The sequence below is a fragment of the Camelina sativa genome, chromosome 20 (genome assembly GCF_030686135.1).
Source record: "Camelina sativa cultivar CO46 ecotype springtype chromosome 20, ASM3068613v1".
In the NCBI taxonomy this organism is placed as follows: Eukaryota; Viridiplantae; Streptophyta; class Magnoliopsida; order Brassicales; family Brassicaceae; genus Camelina; species Camelina sativa.
This window is the reverse complement of record NC_141899.1, coordinates 14,411,679-14,428,269: the sequence shown is the minus strand read 5'-3', so window position 1 is coordinate 14,428,269 and position 16,591 is coordinate 14,411,679. Positions and strand designations below refer to the sequence as shown.

The 16,591-nt window shown below is 38.6% G+C and overlaps 2 protein-coding genes and 1 pseudogene across 2 annotated transcripts; 2 read left to right on the top strand and 1 right to left on the bottom strand.

The window, feature by feature from the left end:
- Positions 1-5,458: 5,458 nt before the first annotated feature.
- On the top strand, positions 5,459-5,985 carry LOC147918868 (uncharacterized). The gene is made up of 2 exons (XM_087504899.1): positions 5,459-5,638; positions 5,731-5,985. Exons 1-2 carry the CDS (start codon positions 5,459-5,461, stop codon positions 5,983-5,985), a joined length of 435 nt encoding a protein of 144 aa, XP_087361025.1.
- A 625-nt stretch (positions 5,986-6,610) lies between these two features.
- On the bottom strand, positions 6,611-7,265 carry LOC147918867 (ubiquitin-conjugating enzyme E2-16 kDa pseudogene; annotated as a pseudogene).
- Positions 7,266-14,651: 7,386 nt separating this feature from the next.
- On the top strand, positions 14,652-15,194 carry LOC147918866 (uncharacterized). Its single transcript, XM_087503746.1, is given in 1 exon segment — positions 14,652-15,194. A coding segment is annotated over 1 exon segment (543 nt).
- The last annotated feature ends 1,397 nt before the right edge of the window (positions 15,195-16,591 follow it).

The following is a 16,591-nucleotide window of genomic DNA, read 5'->3' as shown; positions in this document are numbered from 1 at the left end:
TATCTACAGTTTTAGTATGCATTTAGGATGAGTTTGGTATGATTTCAGGACGGGAGCTGGGCCAGATATGTCGGTCTCCAATGGTTCCTCCCCTGCGAGTTCGTTCACCGCAATTTGACAGAAATCTCGTACCCGTTGTAAGGCCTCTAGCCTTTCGATTGGCAATCTGGAGCCTCTGGACATCATGTCCTCTATAAAGGCACATGGGCCTTCAAGAAGATGGCGCTCGCAGAAGGCTTGACCCGACGACTCCAGGAAATTGACGTATCGGATTAACCTAGTCAAGCAAGCTCGATAGGCCCAGACATCCGTCAGGAACGGGAAGGCGGTTTCCCCCAGGGGTTCGCGATCGCCTTCTGGGAGATCGGGTACATCCATCTGATCGACCAGTTCCTTGCACGCCTTGTGCTCATCAAATAGACGGACCATTCGCCAGTGTGCCAAGAAGTAACCTTCGACGATAAGGTCTTCCAAGACTAGAATGGTTCCCTCTAAACGGTAAAAACGATGGAGCTGGTCAAGTTTCAGCCGAAGCGCCCGAATATACGCGCCCATCCTCTTTCGCCGAGCTTGGTACTCTCGGAGTTCTAGCTGAAGGGGAGACACACCGGGGTCGTCAATATTTGAGTTCGGAGCGACCTCACGAGATCGGGACGTCTCTCCTACCTCCTGTGGGATGGGATTTTCCGGCTCCCGATTGCCGGATGCGGCGGATCGAGTTGTTGATGGCATCCTTCTATTTCTTACGCTGGTGGAAGTTAGAATGATTTATTCCCCCAACTTTCTACCCTATTTATATAGAGTCATGGGATGTAACCGCCGCTGAGTCCACCAATCAGACTACAGCGAAATTTCCGCTGTGTCCCGAGAATAACTATAAAAGACCGTGCAACACATTTAATGAAATGCGTCTTTTGTTTTCCTAACTCAGCCGTCAGAAAATATAACTCAGCCATATAATCAGTCGTATAAATCAGTCGTTTGTTTTCATATTGTTTCTTTCGATAACTCAGTCATAACTCACTATAACTCAACCATGACATGAATCGACTATATCTTACGTTTTCCCGTAAAGCGATAACTCAGCCGTTAAGCAATATTTTGGCAAGTTAACCTAATAATAGACGCGACCTTTCTTTTGATAACTCAGCCATATAGACTGTTCATTTTGATAACTCATCCGTTATTCACTATAACTCAGCCGTCACATGAATCGACGTGACCTTTCGTGTTCCCGTAAAACTATAACTCAGTCTCAAAGTGAGAGTAGATACTAAAATGTGGAAGCATGAAAAGTGGATACATAGAATTAGGCGAAGAAAAAAGGGACGTTTAACTCAGAAATGGAAAATAATTATTTTAAAATAAACAGAAATTAGAGTCACGAATTGATAAGGTAAAACTGGAAATCACTGCTAGAAACCCTAAAGGATCTCAGAGACTTTAAGGGACAACCACAGAAGGTAACACTTGTTGCACATGATTTCATAGTCTCTGTAGCGGAGAGAATGGAAACCATAATTCAAACAACACATCACAGCACAAGCGGGTGAAGGGAGTGGCGGGATGTCAGGATAGCGATGGGTGGCTGAGTATGAGTTTTTCCGGGCCGTCTTATAACGAGATAACTCAAACATAAAACCATTACCGGTTACCATGGCATCCGAAGACATCAGAGGATAATGATTTGCATCAAACAGCTGGAGGTAATGGACGGCCATAACCTCATTCCCTTGACAAATACTTAGTACCCCCCATGCTAAGGTGGCATAAGCATCGGCCGGTACAATACGACTGAGAATATCAATCCCACGCTGGATATCTCTATCCTCAGCCACAACCCTTAGCCCTTCGAAGTAAATGGCAATGGGGTTGCCGGCCTCAAAGCATTTGACGAAGAAAGGCCTGTGCCGCCCTTCATTTTGGAGGCCACCATCAGGGGCATTGGATGTGTTGATTTCTGATGGATCAGTACAAAGCCAATTTATAGCAGCTGTCTTTAGAACTTCATCACTGTATACTGCATTGTTCCCCCTATGACCAGCCCTTAAAATAGAACCAAGTGAAGACCATCGATCTTCTGCAGCATCTTCTGCAGCAAGGGAAACAATTTTTATGAAAACGTCGTCGGGGAGCTCCGGCATCTTGGGTGGAGCGGACATAGTGTTGTAAAAAATAATTTTTTTCTAGTTTGTAGTTGAGAGGTAATAGACTAAAGTAACGGAAATATTATAACTTAGTCACGAGGTTCTATTTGTAGTTGATAGGTAATAAATAGACTAATAATTTTAGGGTTAAACAATATTTTGGCAGGAAACCATAAGTTATTCCTGTAATAGACGCATCGACGAGACCTTTCCAGATTATTCCTACTGATAACATGACATGAATCGACGTGACCTTTCGCTTTCCCGTAAAACTATAACTCAGCCATAACATGAATCGACATGACCTTTCGCTTTCCCGTAAAACTATAACTCAGCCGTAAAACAATATTTTGGCGGGAAACTAAACAATAAAATTAAGTTAAGTTAACCTAATTTTATTGGTAAGCAATATTTTGGCGGGAAACCATAAGTTATTCCTGTAATAGACGCATCGACGAGACCTTTTCAGATTATTCCTACTGATAACTCAGCCATTACTTACATGAATCGATGAGAATTATGGCTGAGTTATCATTAGAAACGAAGGTCATTTCTTCAAATATTTTATAATGATAACTCAGTCATAATTCTCTATAACTCAACCGTCACATGACCTGTAACTCAGCCTTATAGATCAGTCGTATAAATCAGACGTTTGTTTTCATATTGTTTCTTTCGATAACTCAGTCATAACTCACAATAACTCTGCCGTTAAGAAATATTTGGCAAGTTAACCTAATAATAGACGCGACCTTTCTTTTGATAACTCAGCCATATAGATTGTTCATTTTGATAACTCATCCGTTATTCACTATAACTCAGCCGTCACATGAATCGACGTGACCTTTCGTGTTCCCGTAAAACTATAACTCAGCCTCAAAGTGAGAGTAGATACTAAAATGTGGAAGCATGAAAGGTGGATACATAGAATTAGCCGAAGAAAAAAGGGACGTTTAGTACATGAAAAAGATGGAAAACTATACGAAGAAATGGAAAACAATTATTTTAAAATAAAGAGAAATTAGAGTCACAAATTGATAAGGTAAAACTGGAAATCACTGCTAGAAACCCTAAAGGATCTTAGAGACTTTGAGGGACAACCACCAAAGGTAACAGTTTTTGCACTTGATTTCAAAGTCTCTGTAGCGGAGAGAACGGGAACACTTCACAGCACAAGTGGGTGAAGGGAGTGGCGGAATGACTCGTAATAAGATATCGGCTACAATTGTAAAGGTTTTACGGTCAGGATAGCGATGGGAGGCTGAGTATGATTTTTTCCAGGCCGTATCAAAACAAGGTAAATCATCCAGAAAATAATTACCACTTACAATGGCATCCGAAGACATCAGAGGATAATGATTTGCATCAAACAGCTGGAGGTAATGGACGGCCATATCCTCATTCCCTTGACAAATACTTAGTACCCCACATGCTAAGGTGGCATAATCATCGGCCGGTACAATACGACTGAGAATATCAATCCCACGCTGGATATCTCTATCCTCAGCCACAACCCTTAGCCCTTCGTAGTAAATGGCAATGGGGTTGCCGGCCTCAAAGCATTTGACGAAGAAAGGCCTATGCCGCCCTTCATTTTGGAGGCCACCATCAAGGGCATTGGATGTGTTGATTTCTGATGGATCAGTACAAAGCCAATTTATAGCAGCTGTCTTTAGAACTTCATCACTGTATACTGCTTTTTTCCCCCTATGACCAGCCCTTAAAATAGAACCAAGTGAGGCCCATCGATCATAATCTGCACCATATTCTGCAACAAGGGAAACGATTTTTATGAAAACGTCGTTGGGGAGATCCGGCATCTTGGGTGGAGCGGACATAGTGTTGTAAAAAATAATTTTTTTCTAGTTTGTAGTTGAGAGGTAATAGACTAAAAACTGGAATATTATAACTCAGTCACGAGGTTCTATTTGTAGTTGATAGGTAATAAATAGACTAATATTTTTAGGGTTAAGCAATATTTTGAGGACCTATTATTTTTCCTTTAAATTCTCTTAATTAATTGTATTGTTTCGGTTTCTTACTCATTGTATCGTTTCCTTCTTCTCCGCTCACAATATATTGCACCTACAAATCTCCTCTACAACCAATATCAATATATCCTTCGATCATTGCATATGTAAGTATCCTCTCCATCCCCTCTCAATCTATTGCATATTTTCCGATCATTGCACCTATCAGTTGGTGAAGGTTGTTTTTATTTTGATAGCCGAGCTATGGACGGAGAGGGTTCCAGTAGACGTCAAAAAATGCAAGGTAGACGAAGCATTATCGCCAGCAAGAGTCCCAGATCACGAGTGGGAAGAGGAATCACTATTGGCCGTGTCCGAAGCCTTTTCTCAGAGAAGGGCCGCAGTCGAGGCGGAGTCAAAGCATCGCTACACAGAAATTCTGCGTATGATGGATGAGCATATCAAGAAGAAGGAAGAGAAGACCGTCCTCGTGCATCAACTGGAACTAATCGACGCTCAACTAAACCAACTGAATCAAATCTTGGCTGGAGAACTTGTCGAATTAGCGACAGAGCACAAGAAGTTAGAGGAGATGAGAGAGATTGCGGAGGCCGATGCCGATCTGTGTGTGGTTCCTCCTCCTGTTGATTGGGATTAACTAAAAGCTCATGGTTCCTCCTCCTCTTAATCGGTTTTTAGAAGTGAATTCCATTGTAATGTCGTGTCTTCTTCTTTATGAACTCTGAACTTGTTTTATTTTTATTTCTTTTTGTAATGTTTCATATGAATATAACTCAGCCGGTATTATGATAAATCAGCCACTAAAGATTTATAAATCTGCCGTCACATGAATCGACGTGACTTTTCGTTTAACCGTAAATATTATAACTCAGCCGTAAAGTCATATATATCAGCCATTTACGTTCATATTGTTTCTTTTGATAACTCAGCCTTACTCACTATAACTCAGCCGTAACATGAATCGATGAGACATTTCGAATTTCCGTAAATATGATAACTCATCCGCCAAATCATATATATCATTCATTTACTTTCAAATTATTTTTTGTGATAATAACTCAGCCATAAGTCACTATAACTCAGCCGTTACGTGACCTTTCGTTTTCCAGTAATGGTTATAACTCAGCCGTAAAGCGATATTTTGGCGGGAAACCATAAGTTAACCTAGTAATGTTAATATTCAAATTGTTGGCGGGAAACCATAAGTTAACCTAATAATATTAATATTCAATTGTTGACCGAGTGATGTTTTTCTTCTTCAAAACGAAAATCCCCAAATGTCGAATGCTTAAACCCTAAAAAATCAAATTCTCGTAAATCATGAGCAATGTATCTGGAGATTCGAGTTGTGCATCAAATGTTCGAGAGAGAGGACGAGGTACAGTTGTTGGCGTACCTAAGAGATGTTGGTGTGGAGAAGCAATCGTGGCCAAAAATTTGAAATCGGAGTCAAATCCTTGTCGACGATACTTCCGTTGTGGGTATGCAGCTGCGAAGAAGGTAGAGTCTGTTCTTCATTATGTTGAATATGTTCTTGTTGGTTTATGTTGAATCTGTTCTTGTTCCAATTGTTGTCTCCATCACCTTGATAGCTTATGAATGATGACCACGTCTTCAAGTGGGTCGATGAGGCACTGTTGGATGAGGTAGAGTCTTTCTCTCTTCAAACTGTAAAACTACAAATGGAAATGGAGATTGAGAAGAAGATGCAAATGGAGCTTGAGAAAGAGCTATTTGAGAGGGTTGAAGATGCAAAATCAGAATTGAAAGCAAGGATGAAGATGATGATAGTTGTGATAGTTTTTGGTTATATGATCATGTTTGGTCTAATTAAGATAGCAGGATGAGCTAGTGTATGATGGGATTATGTTTCCATAATGTTGTTGTTAATGGTTATGGATTCCAAGAAAACTAATGTTGTGTTGTTAGTGGTGTTTAATCAATCTCTTTAAATAACTCAGCAATAAAATTTACTATAACTCAGCTATAACTTACTATAACTCAACCGTCACCTGACCTTTCGTTTTCCCGTAAATATTATAACTCAGCCGTTAAGTCATATATATCACTTATTCACTTATTTACTTTCAAATTGTTTGTTGTGATAACTCATCCATAACTCACTATAACTCAGCCGTCACATGACCTTTCGTTTTCCCGTAAAAATTATAACTCAGCCGTCAAGTTATATATATCATTCATTTACAAGAGTATATCTGGTTTTTAGAAAGTTTTAAAAGGTTTTACAAATTGTTTATAATGATATATATCAATTTGATTTGCTTTTCTAAAAGCTTTACAAGTTGTTTCTAATGTTTTAAAACAGTAAAATCTGAATAAAATATTATTTTAAAATGGAGTTTACAACACCTTACAACACCAGAGACTGAAATATTTTGTTAAAAAGAACAAAAACAAGATAAATTATTCAAGAGTTCTTAAAAATAGATATGAACTATTTCAGTTTATATTTCAGTTTCCTCTCCCAGCGTATTGATTAGTCATCTCTCTAGCCATGGCTTCAAACCTTCTCCTATCAGATTTGTAGAGGTTGGCAAGATATTCAATGGTCTGTTCCTCATCATTGACCTCTGGTTCATTCAACTTCTCCACTAATTCCTTGAAAAGCTTAACAATGGGCATGGGCGTCCAACGGTCGCGCTTCAAAACTTTTAGGTGAATGCCTCCCCTATCTGATACATTTGGGTGGCAAATTCTTGTGATGAAAACAACCTGCATTATCAAGAAAATTTATTTAAAAAACTATTGAGTTGCTGCAAAAAAAGGAGTCCTAATATTGAGTTGCTAAAATAAAAAGGAGTATAATCAAAAATAGATACCTTGGGGGGACTTCTTGGGTAATCAGGTGGAAAACTAAGCCTAAGTTTAAACACTCCCCCTTCATAAGGAGTGTTCACCGGTCCGATTAGAGTAGCCTCCCAACGGAAAATGTCGTCATCAACAGTTACTAAAAAAAAGGCAAACACTCAATCTCTTTTATCCTTAACAGTAAAACAAATCTAATCTGAAGATGTATGTGTTTACCTGCTGTGATGTTTGGCGAAAGATCCCTGTTCAGACATTTCAGATCAGTACTTATATGCTTTGAAGGAGAACGACGGGTCATTCCTGACGAATTGAAGGAAGAATTTAAATAGATTTTTCGAATCTGGGATATTATTTAGGAGTTTTCGTGAGACAAAGGTAATATGTGTAAGTCAAGAGCAAAAAGTATTTATAATCGGCGAAGCGTCGCTTTGGTTTACAAAAAGTACCCCTTCGACTTCATAAATCCATAATTCTGTCCGCCTTTATCATAAATACATAATTCTTACCCCTTCAACGCGTAATTATAACCGAACTAAAGCGACGCTTCGCGTATTACGCCTTCAATCAATTACGGTTTTACAAGCCTCTGGTCGCTATAATTCAGCCATAACGTTATATGGCGCTATAACTCAGCCCTAAATCGTAAACCCTGATAACTCAACCATAACTCACTATAACTCAGCCGTCAAATGACCTTTCGTTTTCCCGTAAATATTATAACTCAGCCGTCAAGTCATATATATCACTCATTTACTTTCAAATTGTTTCTTGTGATAACTAAACCATAACTCAGTCGTCACATGGCTTTCGTAACTCACTATAACTCAACTTTTGTTTTCCATTAAATTCGAATTGATTACATTCAGTTCTGCAATTCGCCAAAAATATTAAAAAAAATACAAAAAGCGACAAGCATCATATTAGCGAACTAGTTCCCATGGGAAGGCTATCGTCTCTAGCATTCTGGACGGTCCTGAAGTCTCAGGATGGGAGCTGACCGAATAGATCGGACTCCAACAGTTCTTCCACCACCAGCTTGCTCAGTTCAGATCGCCAGATTTGACAATCCTGCCTTAAGGATTCAAGCCTTTCCATCGGCACTTCGGAGCCCTTGGACACCATCTCCTCCAAGAAGGCACATGGACCTTCTACGTCATGGCGTTCGCGGTAGAAATGGTCTGTTGACTCCAAGTGGTTGACGTACCGCCTCAGCCTCTCCAGGCAAGCTCGGTAGGCCCAGACTTCCATATTGTGCGGGAAGTCAGAATCTCCCAAAGGTTCGTAATCACCTTCGGGTAAGTTGGGCACCACCATACGGGAGACCTGTTCTACGCAAGAGGCATGCTCAGCAAGTAGACGAGTCATGCGCCACTTCGCTAGAAAAAAACCTTCGGCGATGAGCTCATCCAGGACTCGGATAGTCCCTTCCAATCGGCAGAGCCGAAAGACTTGCTCGTATTTAAGATGAAATGCTTTAATATAAGCGCCAAGTCTCTTGCGGCGAGCTCGGTACATCCGGAGTTCCTTTTGCAAAGGATTAAAGTAACGGGATCGAGACGGAGACTCTTGAGGGGGGGAATTATGCGACGCTTTCGGATCGAAACCGCTAGTTCCAGCGGCTGTCAGTTCTCGGGCCCGTTTCAACCATGCAGATCGGGTAGTCACTGGCATCTTTGCTAGTTTCGTTCTAGTTTGGAATGCTCTGAACATTTCCAACCCTTTCCCTATTTATACTAAAACTTGGAACGCAACCCCCATTGATTCCACTGCCGGGAAACCATAAGTTAACCTAATAATAGGCGGGAAACCATAAGTTAACAAAATAATAGAACGTGTAAAAATCACTATAAGTCTATAAAAATCATACATTACGGATTTATAATTTAGCCGGTATTACGATATCTCAGCCATTACGGATTTATAAATCACTATACCTCAGCTGTCACATGAATCGACGAGACCTTTCGTTTTCCCGTAAATATTATAACTCAGCCGTAAAGTCATATATATCAGATTATTATAACTCAGCCGTAAAGTCATATAACTCAGCCGTAAAGACCTTTCAGATTGTTTCTTTCCTGGCCGTCTTATAATGAGATAACTCAAACATAAAACCATTACCGGTTACCATGGCATCCGAAGACATCAGAGGATAATGATTTGCATCAAACAGCTGGAGGTAATGGACGGCCATAACCTCATTCCCTTGACAAATACTTAGTACCCCACATGCTAAGGTGGCATAAGCATCGGCCGGTACAATACGACTGAGAATATCAATCCCACGCTGGATATCTCTATCCTTAGCCACAACCCTTAGCCCTTCGTAGTAAATGGCAATGGGGTTGCCGGCCTCAAAGAATTTGACGAAGAAAGGCCTGTGCCGCCCTTCATTTTGGAGGCCACCATCAGGGGTATTGGATGTGTTGATTTCTGATGGATCAGTACAAAGCCAATATATAGAAGCTGTCTTTAGAACTTCATCACTGTATACTGCATTTTTCCCCCTATGACCAGCCCTTAAAATAGAACCAAGTGAGGACCATCGATCTTCTGCAGCATCTTCTGCAACAAGGGAAACAATTTTTATGAAAACATCGTCGGGGAGCTCCAGCATCTTGGGTGCTAGAGCGGACATAGTGTTGTAAAAAATAATTTTATTCTAGTTTGTAGTTGAGAGGTAATGGACTAAAGTAACGTGAATACTTGTATATATACAGAGATGGAATAATAGTATATTATTTGGTTGGACCAGATTACAAGAAAATTATTGGGAAGATGAATTTCGTTTTCCTGTAAATATCAGCCATTTACTTTCATATTGTTTCTTTCGATAACTCAGCCATTACTCAATATAACTCAATCGTAACATGACCTTTTGTTTTTCCGTAAATTATAACTCAGCCGTAAAGCGATATTTTGGCGGGAAACAATAAGTTAACCAAATAATAGAACGTGTAAAAATTACTATAAGTCTATAAAAATCCTACATTACAGATTTATAATTTAGCCGGTATTAAGATATCTCAGCCATTACGGATTTATAAATCATTATAACTCAGCCGTTATATGAGTAGACGAGACCTTTGGTTTTCCATTAAATACCATAACTCAGCTATAAATTCGTATAAATCAGTCGTTTGCTTTCAGATTGTTTGTTGTGATACCTCAGCCATAACTTTACTATAACTCAGCCGATAAATGAGAGGAGATACTAAAATGTGGAAAATAGTGTAGGGACCTTTAATACATGAAAAAAGATACTCGCCTAAGAAATGGATAATAATTATTTTAAAATAAACAGAATTTAGAGTCACGAGTTGATAAGGTAAAACTGGAATTCACTGCTGGAAACCCTAAAGGATCTCAGCGACTTTGAGAGACAACCACCAAAGGTAACAGTTTTTGCACATTATTTGATAACCGTTGAGAAGATGGAGACCGTTATCTATATAACACATCACAGCACAAGCGGGTGAAGGGAGTAGCGGGCTGTCAGGATAGCGAAGGGAGGCTGTGTATGAGTATTTTCGGGCCGTCTTATAACGAGATAACTCAAACATAAAATCATTACCGGTTACCATAGCATCCGAAGACATCAGAGGATAATGATTTGCATCAAACAGCTGGAGGTAATGGACGGCCATAACCTTATTCCTTCAATAAATACTTAGTACCCCACATGCTAAGGTGGCATAAGCATCGGCCGGTACAATACGACTGAGAATATCAATCCCACGCTGGATATCTCTATCCTCAGCCACAACCCTTAGCCCTTCGAAGTAAATGACAATGGGGTTGCCGGCCTCAAAGCATTTGACGAAGAAAGGCCTGTGCCGCCCTACATTTTGGAGGCCACCATCAGGGGCATTGGATGTGTTGATTTCTGATGGATCAGTACAAAGCCAATATATAGCAGCTGTCTTTAGAACTTCATCACTGTATACTGCATTTTTCCCCCTATAAACAGCCCTTAAAATAGAACCAAGTGAGGACCATCGATCTTCTGCAGCATCTTCTGCAACAAGGGAAACGATTTTTATGAAAACATCGTCGGAGAGATCCGGCATCTTGGGTGCTAGAGCGGACATAGTGTTGTAAAAAATAATTTTATTCTAGTTTGTAGTTGAGAGGTAATAGACTAAAGTAACCGGAATACTTGTATATATACAGAGATGGAATAATATTATATTATTTGGTTGGACCAGAGTATTACAACTCAGTTGTAAAGTGAAAATATCAGCCATTACTCTTTTGATAACTCAGCCATAACTCACTATAACTCAGTCGTAACTTGACCTTTCGTTTTCCCGTAAATAATATAACTCTTTTGATAACTCAGCCGTTATAATATATCATTCATTTACCTTCAAAATTTTTCTTGTGATAACCCAGCCATTACTCACTATAACTCAGACTTAAAGCGATATTTTACCGTAACCATAAGTTAGCCTAATAATAGAACGTGTAAAAATCACTATAAGTCTATAAAAATTATACATTGCGGATTTATAATATAGCCGGTATTACGATATCTCAGCCATTACGGATTTATAAATCAATATAACTCAGTCGTTATATGAGTCGACGAGACCTTTGGTTTTCCATTAAATACCATAACTCAGCTATAAATTCGTATAAATCAGTCGTTTGCTTTCAGATTGTTTGTTGTGATACCTCAGCCATAACTTTACTATAACTCAGCCGATAAATGAGAGGAGATACTAAAATGTGGAAAATAGTGTAGGGACCTTTAATACATGAAAAAGATACTCGCCTAAGAAATGGGAAATAATTATTTTAAAATAAACCGAATTTAGAATCACGAGTTGATAAGGTAAAACTGGAATTCACTGCTGGAAACCCTAAAGGATCTCAGCGACTTTGAGGGACAACCACCAAAGGTAACAGTTTTTGCACATTATTTGATAACCGTTGAGAAGATGGAGACCGTTATCTATATAACACATCACTGCACAAGCGGGTGAAGGGAGTAGCGGGCTGTCAGGATAGCGAAGGGAGGCTGTGTATGAGTATTTCCGGGCCGTCTTATAACGAGATAACTCAAACATAAAATCATTACCGGTTACAATAGCATCCGAAGACATCAGAGGATAATGATTTGCATCAAACAGCTGGAGGTAATGGACGGCCATAACCTCATTCCTTCGATAAATACTTAGTACCCCACATGCTAAGGTGGCATAAGCATCGGCCGGTACAATACGACTGAGAATATCAATCCCACGCTGGATATCTCTATCCTCAGCCACAACCCTTAGCCCTTCGATGGCAATGGGGTTGCCGGCCTCAAAGCATTTGACGAAGAAAGGCCTGTGCCGCCCTTCATTTTGGAGGCCACCATCAGGGGCATTGGATGTGTTGATTTCTGATGGATCAGTACAAAGCCAATATATAGCAGCTGTCTTTAGAACTTCATCACTGTATACTGCATTTTCCCCCCTATAAACAGCCCTTAAAATAGAACCAAGTGAGGACCATCGATCTTCTGCAGCATCTTCTGCAACAAGGGAAACGATTTTTATGAAAACATCGTCGGGGAGATCCGGCATCTTGGGTGCTAGAGCGGACATAGTGTTGTAAAAAATAATTTTATTCTAGTTTGTAGTTGAGAGGTAATAGACTAAAGTAACCGGAATACTTGTATATATACAGAGATGGAATAATATTATATTATTTGGTTGGACCAAAGTATTACAACTCAGTTGTAAAGTGAAAATATCAGCCATTACTCTTTTGATAACTCAGCCATAACTCACTATAACTCAGTCGTAACTTTACCTTTCGTTTTCCCGTAAATAATATAACTCTTTTGATAACTCAGCCGTTATAATATATCATTCATTTACCTTCAAAATTTTTCTTGTGATAACCCAGCCATTACTCACTATAACTCAGACTTAAAGCGATATATTACCGTAACCATAAGTTAGCCTAATAATAGAACGTGTAAAAATCACTATAAGTCTATAAAAATTCTACATTGCGGATTTATAATATAGTCGGTATTACGATATCTCAGCCATTACGGATTTATAAATCAATATAACTCAGTCGTTATATGAGTCGACGAGACCTTTGGTTTTCCATTAAATACCATAACTCAGCTATAAATTCGTATAAATCAGTCGTTTGCTTTCAGATTGTTTGTTGTGATACCTCAGCCATAACTTTACTATAACTCAGCCGATAAATGAGGCGAGATACTAAAATGTGGAAAATAGTGTAGGGACCTTTAATACATGAAAAAAGATACTTGCCTAAGAAATGGAAAATAATTATTTTAAAATAAACCGAATTTAGAATCACGAGTTGATAAGGTAAAACTGGAATTCACTGCTGGAAACCCTAAAGGATCTCAGGGACTTTGATGGACAACCACCAAAGATAACAGTTTTTGCACATTATTTGATAACTGTCTCCACATTGGAGAGGAAGGAGACCATTGAGATGATGGAGACCGTTATCTAAATAATACATCACAGCACAAGCGGGTGAAGGAAGTGGCGGGCTGTCAGGATAGCGAAGGGAGGCTGTGTATGAGTTTTTTCGGGCCGTCTTATAACGAGATAACTCAAACATAAAATCATTACCGGTTAACATGGCACCTGAAGACATCTGAGGAGAATGATTTGCATCAAACAGCTGGAGGTAATGGACGGCCATATCCTCATTCCCTTGACAAATACTTAGTACCCCACATGCTAAGGTGGCATAAGCATCGGCCGGTACAATACGACTGATAATATCAATCCCACGCTGGATATCCCTATCCTCAGCCCCAACCCTTAGCCCTTCGTAGTAAATGGCAATGGGGTTGCCGGCCTCAAAGCATTTGACGAAGAAAGGCCTGTGCCGCCCTTCATTTTGGAGGCCACAATCAGGAGCATTGGATGTGTTGATTTCTGATGGATCAATATAAAGCCAATATATAGAAGCTGTCTTTAGAACTTCATCACTGTATACTGCATTTTTCCCCCTATGACCAGCCCTTAAAATAGAACCAAGTGAGGACCATCAATCTTCTGCAACAAGGGAAACGATTTTTATGAAAACATCATCGGGGAGATCCGGCATCTTGGGTGCTCGAGCGGACATAGTGTTGTAAAAAATAATTTTTTTCTAGTTTGTAGTTGAGAGGTAATGGACTAAAGTAACGGGAATACTTGTATATATACAGAGATGGAATAATAGTATATTATTTGGTTGGACCAGAGTATTACAACTCAGCTGTAAAGTGAAAATATCAGCCGTTACTCTTTTGATAACTCAGCCATAACTCACTATAACTCAGTCGTAACTTGACCTTTCGTTTTCCCGTAAATAATATAACTCTTTTGATAACTCAGCCGTTATAATATATCATTCATTTACCTTCAAAATTTTTCCTTGTGATAACCCATCCATTACTCTCCATAACTCAGTTATAATATGTCCTTTCGTTTTCTGTAAATATTATAACTCAGCCGTCAAGCGATATTTTGGCGGGAAACCAGAAGTTAACCTAATAATAGACGCGACCTTTTGTTTTTCCTATTGTTTTTCCTTTATATTTTCCTCAGTCATATGTCTTACTCTCTTTCATCTCTTCTTCGTTTCTATTGTTTCTCTTTATCTTCTCTTAAATCACAGATCTGTCTATCTGTTACATCTTCTTATCGACATGGAAGTTGTTCCTCACATCTATGGACAATTTTTTAGAGATGTCGAAGCGATCATTTGCGCCACTGGTCGGGAGAATATTCCGGTTCTAAACTCTGGTGTGGGTTCCTTGGTTGACAAAACCACTGTTACGTGGTTCAAGTTCCTTCACGTTCTCTCTATCGCGATTGGAGGAATACTTCAACACAACTGGCACCATGCGTGGCCGACGTACCGATTGATTCCCTTCTACTTTAAGAGACGGTGGTTTCTCCTCCTCGCGGTAAGATCAATAAAACAAACCATATTGATATTATTCTATACTCTTATCGTTTCTTTCCTTTAATTGTAACGTAAATACACGTGGGATCCGAAGCATACTTTAACGGTCTGGACGCAGTTTAATTTGGTGGCTAGAACGTTATTCAGATCCCAGATACGTGCTCTCAAGAGGATATGGGCGAGTGGTGGCAATAAACCCGAGATGCTGACTTGCATAGTTTGGAATGATTTGGTCGATATGTTTGAAGAATTTGGCCCAGATGACGTCGGTTTCAAAAAGTGATGATTTTGTGTCGTCTTCTACATGAACTAATGAACTATGAACTACGAACTATGATTTTGTGTTTTTTATTTTTCCGTTTATGTTATACTTTCATATTAATATAAATCAGTCGTTATTACGATATCTCAGCCATCAAAGAATGATAAATCAATCATAAAGTTCAATAGTCAACCACAATATAGCATAACTCAACCATCACTTTAACGTAACACTTTGAATAATAATTTCAAATTGTCGGACAAATACTTTTACAAAAAATAAAAATGCGTGAAAGGTTTTAATAATATCGAGAGACTTTTCTTAATACTTTAAGAAAAATAAAATTCTAAATTCGAATAATAATTATTAAATTATTTGCAATAATATATTGTGATAAAAAGCTCACTTTATGAATTTATTATGCGTGTGGATTTGAGCAGGCAAAGAATTAGTGATTTTTCGCGCTTCCCTAACAACACTTTTTGTAATATCGAGAGACGTTTTAATACTTATTAGGAAACTGACAGAACAAAAGACCCAAGAAAGAAAGAAGAATATGTTTTCATATCTTCATAATATTGAGAAGACCATAAACGATAACTCAGCCATAACTTAACCATAACTCAGCTAACCCCCAAATTAGAATGACTAAATAACCGACCAAACCGAACCAAACCAGAAACTATTTTTTCCATTATTTTTGGTCAATTACGGTTATATTCGGCTTGCTATCGGTTATATTAAGTTAATCGACCTAATTTGGATAACATTTGGGTTATTTATGGTTATATATTCGTCTAACCGACACATAACTGGAAATAACCGAAAAGTAATTTCAAAAATTATAAAAATTTGAAAAATGGTTATCATATTAGCATATCCAAATTACCACCTTAAACCAAACACAATATAACCAAAACCAAACTGTTATATTAAAACCCTTAATGATGGAAATATGAACCCTACACCTCAAACCCTAACCCTAACCCCTAAATGTCATGTTTTGAATGTTTTACACTTTGATGAGAATGTGTAAAAATAAATCTTTGTCTATAATTATTACTTTTTATTGCTTATTATGATTGTAATATTCATTTTGTCATTCTATATTTTAATTTTGAGTTATAATAATTCTAATTTACAAATATTTCATAAGTCAGCCGTGTGAAGTATGTAAATCAGCCGTAACATAACCGTAAACCAGCCATAATTTTGAAAATAGACAAATCAAAGTTTTAATAATCCAAGTACAATTCCAAAAGAAACGAAACGAAGGACATAATGCATTATTTAATCTGAATCCAAAAAATCAGATGCCTCATCGTAGATTTCTGCTGCCATTTTAACCCGTATAGCCTGGATATTTTGATCATTGATTCCATCGAACGACACACCAAGCGCTAGACATTCAATAAACT